This window comes from Taudactylus pleione, unplaced genomic scaffold (genome assembly GCF_031769625.1).
Source record: "Taudactylus pleione unplaced genomic scaffold, aTauple2 ptg000381l, whole genome shotgun sequence".
Classification (NCBI taxonomy): domain Eukaryota; kingdom Metazoa; phylum Chordata; class Amphibia; order Anura; family Myobatrachidae; genus Taudactylus; species Taudactylus pleione.
Genome location: NW_028284782.1, coordinates 2569495 through 2582528, shown reverse-complemented (window position 1 = coordinate 2582528; position 13034 = coordinate 2569495). Strand labels below are relative to the sequence as shown.

The 13034-nt window shown below is 44.3% G+C and overlaps 1 protein-coding gene across 2 annotated transcripts in view; it reads right to left on the bottom strand.

Moving 5' to 3' along the window:
• The window catches only part of LOC148507817 (uncharacterized), a 103495-nt gene that overhangs the window by 30878 nt on the left and 59583 nt on the right, over positions 1-13034 (bottom strand). For both annotated transcript variants that reach the window (XM_088445483.1, XM_088445484.1), the window contains exon 7: positions 7163-7233. In XM_088445483.1, coding sequence (XP_088301609.1) covers positions 7163-7233 — 71 coding nt within the window. The remainder of the gene's footprint in view (positions 1-7162; positions 7234-13034) is intronic.

Genomic DNA, 13034 nt, shown 5'->3' with positions numbered 1-13034 from the left:
TGTGAAAAGCCCAGGGCTGGTTGTGCTTGGAGGGGGGGCATGTCCCTTTATTTAATTTTTATTTTACACAATTCAAATTTTAACACATATGCATAGATGGATCTCACTGATGCATCTGTGTCTTATTTTCTCAGATGCATGCCCAGCGCCAGTGAGCACCTATGTCACCCTAAGAACAAGGGAACATAAAATGAGCCACCTTTATGTAAGTGGGGATCACGCTCTGTTGAGGACTATATGTGAGAGAACCCCATTAATGTATAAAGGACCCAAATTATGTTTGAAACCGGGCTAACAGCAAAGAATAGGGCAAGTACCATGTGAAGTTCAATACACTCCCTTGAAATATGAACAATTAATGATTCCAAAGACCAGTGTAAGTAAAATAAACTCTATTTTAATTGGAAAATGTACTGTTAATGATTACTAAATGGGTAGACCTAGAGGGTACAAATATCTAACAATTTGATACCAAAAGGATTAAAAGTAAAAAAAACACCTGCACATAAGACCAATGATCCCACCTTCTTATCCAAATGGGAAGCCATACTGAAAGATTGCTCAAAGAAACTTATTGAACTTATCCTAGAAACACAAACAAACGAACTTCAATCACTAGAAAGGGAGATAACTAATCTATATGGAGAACTTGATAACTACAAGGAAGATAAGGAGTTCATTCATTTAGAAAATTTAACTAGGAATAGGTTAAGGAAACATGAAGAAGACATCAAATTATAAAAAACCTCCAAAATTATTCATGACAAAGTAGGCACAAGACAGGCGGTAACGCATAAAAAACATAAAAGACAAAATACCAACAAAAAACAAGCCACTAGTCAAAAGAGGACCTGCAACCCACAAAAGAAATATTTACTATCAAACCCTTCCCAAAAACAACACAGCACTCCAATCTACAAATAGTTGAAACTGACCTACCAACAGTATATGACGCAATTACATCAGACAGGAAAAACAACTACTACAGATCAATTACCAACTTTGGAAGTAGAATTAGAAATTGACACTACAACAGACACTAGCTTCTCCACTTATAGTATATGTGAAGATCCAACATACGACCAATTAGCAAAACAGTCAATTGACTTCGGGGTGACCCTCCATCCCCTTGATATAGACAAAAATTCGGCAACACCAACGGCTGGAGTCTTAGTGGAACATAACCAAAATACTGTCAATACACAAGCATGGGGGACACATTTTTGAGAGTTGGAAGCAGGCAGAGAGTTTGTCACAAACAAAAAGGAAATTAAACGAGTTAGAAGGGGATGCAGAGCACGGTCCAGCAAAACATACCAAAAGCCAGGAACATCAAATAAGCCCAACAGTGCAAACATAGGAACAGGTATTTTCAATTTAAGTAGTATGAAACTTGAAAAGGAGCTCAAGTTTGCACCTACAACAGGTCTCAATAAATTTGAAACTTACTTGGATCTACACCGTTTCACCAGGAAATTAACACTGGCAAAATATTATAGCAAAAACCCTTGTCTACGTACAGATCCTCAACAGTCAAACAATAACTTTATACATACAGGTTTCAAGCCACCATCCACCTTTTATCCATTACAACTAAAGGCATCGATGGTTGAAACATTTGAGAAATTGGTAATCAAAGATATCACTCGCAAGAATTGTCCTATAAAGTAGGACAGCAGAAAGAAACTCCTTTCTGGGGGCACTCTTAGTAAATCATATATAGAAAATTGCTTAATACATAACCTTTATTTATAAATGCACTTAAAAGGACAAAGACAGACAAACAACAGTAAACATGAACCATGGTATATATATGCTTTTAGAAGAAAGAAATCAGCTCTACGGTGTTGTGTACCATATATAACCGTAGAATATGGACATAGATTATACCGCAGTGTTAATAAACCAAGTATAACTTCCGTGTCTAGAACACATAATAAGAGCGGGACTGGATATACAGTGTAATATCCTATTGTATCCCTTCACCATCCAATTGTAATGGAAAAGAATCTGGCGAAAATATTGAATATGCTTGACACCATAAAAAACAATTAGTAACCATATAAACTGGTTCCTGTGTTCAAGCAAAGACAGTGGCAGGCATCTGGTATTACAATTCTTGCACTCCAGTGCATAAATTTAATCATAAGCATAGCTTCTTTATTAAACATTGGTTATATGGTTTATAATACCTGTACTAAGATGTAAATTGCAGCCTTCATACTCCAGAGAGATATAGTTAGTAATAATAGCCCTATTTGTTTGATGCTTCTTTAATTAATATCTCATATTTATGAACATTATAATGGTCTTATTATGAGTAATAGCCCATGCCAATCCAAAATGGGCATGTAAAACTCTATATATTGTGTCAGGCAACTGATTTATGCATGTAATCAATTAGATGGTCACAACAGTCAAGCTGCATAAGTTAAATATGATGATAATAGATAATTACAATGTAATCATACAGTCTGCAGCAGATTGTCCATATGAATAATAGTTGATTATATCACAAACTTGTAACAAGGATATAAGCCCTTTAGAATATCAAGGGGTTAATCACATATGTCAGTCAGATCATTATAGTCTGACCAAAACCATCTGAATAGTAGTACCATCTAAGTCACAAAATATAAAGAGTTAATTGTGCAGATCATTATAGTCTGACCGCTACCATCTGACTAGCAATACCCTCTAAGTGGCAAGATATCTAAGAGTTAATTGCGCATAACATTCTGGGCATAATGGTCAGATCTAAATGGCAAGTATCACTATAGGAAGCAAACCAGGGAGAAAGAAAATATGTATAGTACCTCTCCGGAGTCGCCGCGATATGCAGCGGGACTATAAACAAACGCCTGCCATGAGGTCAGCTGGGTACAGCTGATACTCACGTGACCTGGACGCGCGTTTTGCCGTTCTGGCTTTATCAAACAGGAAGCTGATTTCTTTCTTCTAAAAGCATATATATACCATGGTTTATGTTTACTGTTGTTTGTCTGTCTTTGTCCTTTTAAGTGCATTTATAAATAAAGGTTATGTATCAAGCAATTTTCTATATATGATTTACTAAGAGTGCCGCCAGAAAGGAGTTTCTTTCTGCTGTCCTACTTTATAGGACAATTCTTGCGAGTGTATAGCCCTTACTCCAGGGGAGCACCACCAACCAGTTTATGGGTTTGGGATGTTTTTCTTAACACCCTTTTGATTTACATATATGTTGGTTTCTTTTTGAATGGTTTTCTAATTGAACTAATCCAGTGCGGAGTCCCTTTCTTTGTTCTTCTACAATCAAAGATATCAACAAACTAAACACGAAACCTGCACCCAGAAGTATGAATATCAGCAGGAAAGAAAGACAGGCACTGAAGGATCTAAGCACCAATAACGACTTAGTCATAAAGCCAGCTGATATGGGAGGAGGTCTAGTTCTATTAAACAAACAAGATTACATTTCAGAATGCAATAGACTAGTAAGCGACACCCAGACCTATACTAAGCTGACTACAGACCCGACCAACCAATACCAAACAAACTCCGTCATTTACTTCAAGAAGGTCGAGACTTAGGGATTTTGACAGACAAGGAGTACAAATATCTAGATAATCCTCACCCGGTAATTTCAGTCATATACTATTTACCCAAAATTCATAAAAACATCAATAACTCACCAGGACGTCCAATAATATCAGGTATAGATTCATTGACTAGTAACTTATCACAATACATAGATCATTTTCTGCAAATCCATGTACAAATTCAGAAATCCCACATCAGAGATACTACTGATATTTTAAGATCTTTGGAAAATTTCAAATGGTCTACAGATTATTGGATCTGTACAAGTGACATTACATCTCTCTATACGATCATAGACCACCAACAGGGTACGGATGCTATTAAATATTTTTTTGGAACAAGACTGCGATATGGACCCCAAACAGGTTAATTTTTTAACTGCTTGCATACTTTACTTACACTGGTCTTTGGAATCATTCATTGTTCATATTTCAAGGGAGTGTCTTGAACTTCACATGGTACTTGCTCTATTCTTTGCAGTTAGCATGGTTTCAAACATAATTTGGGTCCTTTATACAATATATATATATATATATATATATATATATATATATAGGTCCAATCGGTCCAGCACTCCCGTATACACAAATGAAGACGCCTGCGTGCCCTCCTCAGTGTAAAGTATAAAGAAGCAAAGGAAGGCGGCACTGCAGGTCTTAATCAATCGTTGTATTTATTGCCAACGTTTCAGGGCTGAACGCCCCTTTGTCAAGGATACATATATGAAACGTTGGCAATAAATACAACGATTGATTAAGACCTGCAGTGCCGCCTTCCTTTGCTTCTTTATATATATATATATATATATATATATATATATCCTTTATTGGATGGCCACGGACCATTCAGTAGATGACAACACCAACATAATTGCTGGTCAGGTCCCTTTAGCGTGCCCCTACCATTGCAATCCCCTTTTGGGCCCTTCATGCCCCAGTTCGACACTGACCACAGCCTAACCCTAACACTAGCCACAGCCTAACCTTAATCACAGCCTAACCTTAACCACAGCCTAACCCTAACCACAGCCTAACCCTAACACTAGCCACAGCCTAACCCTAACCACAGCCTAACCTTAACCACAGCCTAACACTAGCCACGGCCTAACACTAACACTAGCCACTGCCTAACCCTAACCACAGCCTAACCCTAATCACAGTCTAACCCTAACACTCGCCACAGACTAACCCTAACCACAGCCTAACCCTAACACTAGGCACAGCCTAACCCTAACAACAGCCTAACCGTAACACTAGTCACAGCCTAACCCTAACCACAGCCTAATCTTAACCACAGCCTAACACTAGCCACAGCCTAAGACTAACACTAGCCACTGCCTAACCCTAACCAGAGCCTAACCCTAACCACAGCCTAACCCTAACACTAATCGCAGCTTAACCCTAACACTAGCCACAGCCTAACCCTAACCACAGCTTAACCCTAACACTAGCCACAGCCTAACCCTAACAACAGCCTAACCCTAACACTAGCCACAGCCTAACCCTTACCACAGCCTAACCCTAACCACAGCCTAACCTTAACCACAACCTAACACTAGCCACAGCCTAACACTAACACTAGCCACTGCCTAACCCTAACCAGAGCCTAACCCTAACCACAGCCTAACCCTAACACTAGCCACAGCCTAACCCTAACCACAGCCTAACCCTAGCACTAGCCACAGCCTAACCCTAACAACAGCCTAACCCTAACACTAGCCACAGCCTAACCCTAACAACAGCCTAACCCTAACACTAGCCACAGCCTAACCCTAACAACAGCCTAACCCTAACACTAGCCACAGCCTAACCCTAACAACAGCCTAACCCTAACACTAAAATAGACGTTGACATTCTACCTGTTGAAAATCACTATTTCGACATTATGTCCATGTCAACATTATGAATGTTGACATTTAGACCATGTTGACATTCTGGTGTTGGCATTTTGAATTATGACATACTGCCTACATACTCTCTTGACCAGACCCTTTGAAAGAGAAAATAGCCAGGAATAATGGAACTAGGGAATGTAATTAGGTAACAAAACTTCCCTAGCAAAAAGAATAGAGAAGAACTATAGACTAGGGCTGGATAAGGGGAAGACTGTGCCTTTTATTAACCTGCGGAGGTTTCTTCTTTCCTATCAGAGGAAATGTAAGCAATAGCCAGGGACAACAGCTGAGTTATTTATGTCTGTTATTCTGACAACAGGTCTGATGCCAAAAATAATTTTCATAGTATAATAAAGTTTAAAGCAGTGATGCACAAGAGGTCGACCATTCGATTGCAGGGCAGCGTCCAGTAGACCGTGACTGCAGTTTGTTGTGGATGTACCAACAGAGACCGCTGTCTCCTGGCAACAACGTTAGAAAGTCCACACTCTTGTCAACAGGTAATTCTAGGCCTTTATGATTCCAACAATGACACTTTCTCCACTTTCACTTACTGGGTCATTATAAACTAATGAGTACTCGCATCAGAAGATTATGGATGTGATGTACCAAACCTTGGAGAGAGATACAGTGGGGAGAAATAAAGTACCAACCAATCAGCTTCTAACTGTTATTTTTCAAACCCAGCCTGTAAAATGCCAGTTAGATGCTGATTGGTTGGTACTTTATCTCTCTACACTTTATCTCTCTCCAAGGTTTGATACATTTCTCCCAATATGTTAAGTTGGGTAAGTAAAGTGGCTGGCTATTGTTTCAGGCAGGGTGGGTGTCAGTAGATGGAATATTGGAGGTATTTATTTTCCATATATGGCATTCAAAAATAATTTATCCTTGAACAATACTGTACATATCTGGTGATGATGAACCTTTTGCAAGAGAATAGTAGGAGAATGTGCAGGCGTCCTTGGATTGATGTAGTGCTAGAGCCTCAGGATCCATCTCACCAGTTAAACTGATTTCACCATAGGGCCTGATTCAGCAAGGATCGCAATTGCAAAGCTGCACGCAGGCTATAGATATATGATGTATGCACGCAGGCAGCTTTGCAAATGCGATCCTTGCAATAATGCAAATGCAGCAGAAGGTGTATGACACCCCCTGCTGCATTTGCAATCTCAGCACTGCGACGGAGGTCGCAGGCTGGGATCACCATTGCAACCATTGGTGGTCGATGGTCGCGATAGTAGACGGCGCTGTGCCTCTGGCCAGCTGAGTAAGCCTCACCTTACTCAGGCTGACCAGCTTGCGAGCCCAGGACACTGCGTTGATCAACACAGATCCTGGGCTAGACACTCCCGGAAAATGGGTCCGCCCTTAAATGCCTCTGCCTGTCAATCAGGCAGAGGCATTCAAGGGTTTGCGTGCGACTACGCAGGATTCTGCACACTCGCAGAATTGGTCCTGCACGCGCACGGGAATCTGCGATCAGCAGTGAACTTGCGTTCACCTCTGAATCAGGCCCTATACATGAGTTGGCGGATTAATAATATACACATAATGTAGAGAAACTAGATCCCATTTCAAAAACATCTGAGCATCCATGCTTTAAAGTCTGTGTTAGGATACCAAGTGTAATGCAGAGAGTACAGGAGGAGGTTTGCAAAATGGATGAAGTGTGTAACTCACAGCATTCATAAAGTTGCCAGCCTTCAGCACCAGCTTCAGGATAAAATGTAGTTCTGAGCATTGCAGCAACTCTAGGGGGAAAGCAGAAATAAGTGAGCGTGTCATTTGGTGGTTAGGTCTATGTAGTATAAATACTCTCTGTTATTTATCTTAGCATTGAAAAACAACCTGGGCATATGTATCACTACAGATGCAACCGAGACAAAACAAATATACAGTAGAAACAATATACAAAATTGGATCATTATATTGAGCCATGAATTACTGTAAGATACTGACAACCTTTGATTTATTATTATTATTATTATTATTATTATTATTACTATTATTATTATAAATAATAATTTTTTCATAATTATTAATTGGTTGTATTCATCACTGTACTTCATCATATGATTGCTGAATAACATTTATTACAGTGTGTGTTACACTACACGGTATATAACGTACATACAGTAGAATGTATGTGGATAGAATGTATGTATATAGGATGTATATAAACACAGTTATGCCTTTATGTGCTAAGGTGAAAATCAAGTGTTATTCTGCATTCTGTGGCTGATTTACCAAAATTCTTTCAAAAGTGATTTTTTTTCCTTGCTATGGTGCCAAATAAAATTTAGGGCTTTCGTAATCCCCTTTTCGGCAGGTTTCAGGTGAAAATTTAAAGCGGCACTTTAATTATGTGTAAAGTATGTCAGGCTTTTTACTTAACATTAGTGACGCTTTAAAGCACTGAGAAGCAGAAGCTTCCAAAAGCCTCCGCCATGTAAATATAGCCCCTAGTGTCACGGTACAGGATAGCACCACAAGCAGGGTTTAAAAGCAAACAAGCATCACACCCAAGTGTAAATAGGAATTATGTGATGGTCACATAATAAACTATAGTATAGAGACTCTTTCGGCCTGATTCAGAGTCGGACACAACTGTACACCGGGCTGCATTTTTGGCGGCTGCGCTTCTGTGACATTATGCAAATTGTTCTACAAAGCCCTTCCCTGGTGTACATCCAGCATATGAATATGCAAGGACTGATATGACCACTTTGAGCCTCTATAGACGCTGTAATACAGCCTGGTGCGTCTTTATATGCCACCATCGGTCGCACCATGAAAACTTGCACCAGTCCCATTACATCTGAGTATGGCCTCCAAGGTGAGCATTGAGGCGTCTATGTACATAACCAGTTCAGCAACACGCCCGCGACACTCCCATAACACACCCACTACACAACCATATTTGCGCGTATTACTATCCAAAACATTTCTGATAACATTCGTCCCAATCACAACTGCCCCTCTGTGTGTACACATAGGGCCTGATTCAGACCCGGTCGCTAAGCTGCAGACGCTCGCTGTGGCCGATAGTCGCCCGTCTACGCATGCATATAAGTCGCAATGCGCGTGCACAAGCCAGTCACTGCGAGTGACAGAATGAGCCGTTTGTGGGTGGTAACAGGGGAAGGTGCTTGTGAGCAGGGGAGTGGTGCTGCGAACAGCAGGCGTGTTTGGCTGTAAAACCGGAGTTTAATGGGCGTGCATAGTTAGCAAAGATACGTCATTGTACACGTCACTTGGTTGTATTTTACACTGAACAGTGGCGTAACTAGGGTATTTGGAGCCCAGGGCAAATGTAAAAATGGAGCCCCCCCATGTGCACGTGTGGCAAAAATGGGCGTGGCCACTTAAAAATGGGGCGTGTCCAGATGACACACCCTTTTATCGTCACTCTGAAAATTCCTTTCCATATGCACCTTAACCCCAGTAGTGTCCCTTATACAGTACCCCCAGTATGCAATGTCCCCAGTTGTGGTGCCTCTTATGCAGGCCCATAGTAGTGCCCCTTATACAGTACCCCCAATAGTGGTCCCCCTTATGCAGCCCCCAAATAGTTCCCCTTATACAGTACCCCCAGTATGCAATGCTCCCAGTATTGGTCCCCCTTATGCAGCCCCTCATTAGTTACCCTTATTCAGTACCCCATGAGTGGTCTCCCGTTTGCAGTGCCCCCCCTCCCCCTATGAAGTGCCCCCAGCAGTGGTCCCCCTTATGCAGTGCTCCTTTATATAGTGCCCCCAGCAGTAGTCCCCCCCCTTATGCAGGCCCCCAGCAGTGATTCCCCCCTATCCAGTGCCCCTTATACAGTGCCCCCTGTAGTTTTCCTCCCTATTTAGTGCCCCTAGTTGTCCCCTCAATGCAGTGCCCCTAGTAGTAAGCCCCTTATATAGTGCCCCCAGCAGTAGCCCCCCCCTTATGCAGTGCCCCCAGTAGTGATCCCCCTTATGCAGGCCTCCAGCAGTGATCCCCCCTATCCAGTGCCCCTTATACAGTGCCCCCTGTAGTTTTCCTCCCTATTTAGTGCCCCCAGTAGTAGTCCCCTAGTAGTAAGCCCCTTATATAGTGCCCCCAGCAGTAGTTCCACCCCCCTCCCGATGCAGTGCCCCCAATAGTAGTTGCCCCCCAGTTGTAGGCCCCAGTAGTGCCCCACCCCCAGTAGTGGTCCCCCCCAGTAATGGTGCCCCCAGTAGTGGTGCCCCCAGTAATGGTCCCCCCCCAGTAATGGTGCCCCCAGTAGTGCTCCCCCCATGTAATGGTGCCCCCAGTAGTGCTCCCCCCCTGTAATGGTGCCCCCAGTAGTGACCACCCACAGCTATAGCGAGCGGCCAAAAAGATGGTCGCGATGGTCAAGACCATCGCGACCATTGGGCTTGCGACGAGACCATTGTGGTAGGGTCTCGTTGCCGCAAGCCCTGGAGTGCTTTTGGCTCTATCAGAGCCAAAAGCACTCCCACTGACATCATTTGTGATGTCAGTGGGGCCGGCCCCAGACGGTAGGCGTTCCCATGGGAACGCTTCCGTCCGGACAGCAACGCCCCCGGCACACCCACCAAAGGGGGCGTGTTGTCACTCAACATCGACCACACGCCCCCTTTGTAGCAAGACCCATAGCGACAGCTTGCCCGTCGCTATGCGGGTCTCGCGCATGTGCACGACGGAGCCGGCTCCCTCATGCGCATGCGCACTTGGCCAACATCGACCCGCTTGCGAGCGCTCAGCGCTCGCGAGCTGGTCTGAATCAGGCCCAGTGATCGCAGTGATTACGCTGACCCATCGCAGAGTGATTGACAGGAAGTACCGTTTGGGGGGTTGTGATGGGGGGTGGCCAGCGAAATGTCAGTGCGTTTGAACACCGTTGCAGGGGCATGCATAAACTATCCACCGCCATGTCATACGCAGCTTGGCCTTTCACTGCACGTGCTGAGGTTAGAAATTCCTGAGTGAGGTCAGACCTTGTGCAAGTGTGTGTGAGACTGCACTGCTACTCGGTGTTACTGATGGTTTCGTTATTTTGCTAAGTATTTTGGATGTGTGTGTAAGGGAATTAGCAGACATTAGCATATCATCGCAGTGAAACTGCGTGCATAATCGCAGCAGCAATTGCAGTTGCGATCCGTACTGAATCAGGCAGGGGCGTATCTATAATGGGTGCAGGGTGTGCGGGGATCTAGTGCCCAGAGTCTATAACTCCAGAGCGGGCCGCACACAGCCCAGTGCGCTGCCGGCCGCAGGACAGAGAGGAGGGGGCCCATGTCAGAGACTGCACATGGGCCCCCTCCTCTCTAAAAACGCCCCTGGAATCAGGCCCTTACTTCCCTCTCTGCTAAGCTACATCTTGCAAGGTCTTTACAGTGGTAAATGATTGTTGTTACCATAAGCACAAGTTAGACAAACAGAACTTTATAAATGGCGCTCACAGAGAAAAAGGTATTTGTAGTTTATATTTTGTGTTATACTGTAAAAAATGCTTTGAATATAACTTATGTTTCACAATCTTCTTGCTGATTTGACATGATTGGCGAAGGATCAGATCTGTATCTTAAATGTCCTCTCAAGGGGCCTGATGCAGAGGTGCATGCTATTGCCACACCGTGACTGCGTCTTTTGCCGCACAGTTACTGCGTCTTTATGGTAATGTCACAGTCGATGGTATTCGAACAGAGGGCCTGATTCAGAGCTGGACGCTATTTGCGGACAGTCGTTCCAAAAAAGGGGCCGGCTATTTAAATTGAGCGCTCGCTCTTTGCGGTTTGTTGACGTCTCTATGTCTGAGCAAGTGAACGAAAAATGCGCTCGCTATTTTGTAAAGACGCCCCTTTGCCGTTCGCATCGCACGTTATCTCCGGTATCTATTAGATTAATCGGGTACATCGAAAGGCATCTGAACTGCTCGCAGTGCTTGTGGTAGGTTTTTCTTACCGCTATCACTGCGAGCAGTTCAGGCTAAAAGACAACCAAGTGACGTGGTCGATGACGCGCCTTTACTAATTATGCACTCCCATTAAACGCCCTTTTGACCGTTTGGCACGCCTGCGTTCGGATCTCCACTCCCCCGTTTTCAAGCACCTTCCCCTGTTACCACCCACAAATGGTACAGTCTGTCAATCAAATTAGCAGCCCCTCGCTGTTTTGCGAGTGCACGATTCCCGAATGCAATGACTGGTTTGCACATGCGCATTACGACCCATACGCATGCGCAGTTGTGTGAACAACGCTCAGAGCGAACGAGCGGCCGCTTACGAGCGGCTCTGAATCAGGCCCAGAGACGGCCACCAGCTCTGTGCATATAAAGATGCGCCATAGGCCGCACCATCGATTGCATCATCGAACATTGGCCGCTTGCGTGCAGCATTGACAAGGTATGGGCAAATTTGACAGATTTGAATGTTTGAAGGACTGAATAGGGCATTATATATCTGTTGACCAATTATAGATGTGTCCTCCTCATACACCTATCATTTTGTGCCACAGTAAACGAGTTTTGTTCTTTTGCATTTTAGCATCTTTTTCGTACCGCATAGTGTCTACTTGTAGTCTGCTAGGGACTTTGGACCTCATTCAGAGCCGGTCGCACAGAGCGTGCGGTCGGTCTGAATGAGGGGAGGACCTCTTGAATTTTCAAGACGTCCTCCTTTGCGGTGGTAAGGCTGTGGGATAACACCCACAGCCTTACGACCGCCTAAGGTGATGGTCGCGATGGTCAAGACCATCGTGACCATCGGGGCTTACGACGAGACCCTAGGGTAGGGTCTCCCTTGTCGTAAGCCCCGGAGAGCTTTCGGCTCTGTCTGAGCCGGAAGCTCTCCACTGACATCACTAGTGATGTCAGTGGGGCTGCCCCCAAACGGTAGGCGTTCCCATGGGAACGCCCCCATTTGGACTGCCACCCCCCCGGCCCGCCTTCCAAACGGGGCGAGCTGTCAATCAACATCGACAGCTCGCCCCCTTTGGAACGAGACCCGCTACGACCGGCGCTGTCGGTCGTAGCGGGTCTCACGCATGCACACGACGGCGCCGTCGTGCGCATGCTCTGTGGGGGGGCCATCGACCCGGTCCAAGCGCATCGGCGCTAACAACCGGGTCTGAATGACCCCCTTTGTACTTCTCTCACAATCCTGGCAGTGTAAATTCGTACAATGCTGCTTGTAACAACGCATGGCATGGTTCAGTCATATCGGTCCCTGGTCTCTTGATTTGTTTCTCAGATTAGTGTCTTTTTCACACTGCTAAAGTATGCAAACTGTAGGGATGTACAGGGTATGCGTACTTTATACTTTTATCGCATTAACAGTGAGAAAAAGATGCACATTTAGGGCCTGATTCAGCAGTGCACACTAGTGCACTGCTGAATGCAGATTCTCAGGATGCTTTACTATTGGCATGACACAGGAAGAAGACTTTTGGAGGATGACCTCGTGCCAAGAAGGGCAGCAAGAAGGGCAGCAAAGAAGCCACTTCTCTCCAGGACTGGGGTAAAGTTATTTTCTCTGATGAATCCCCTTTCAGATTGTTTGGGGCATCTGGAAAAACACTT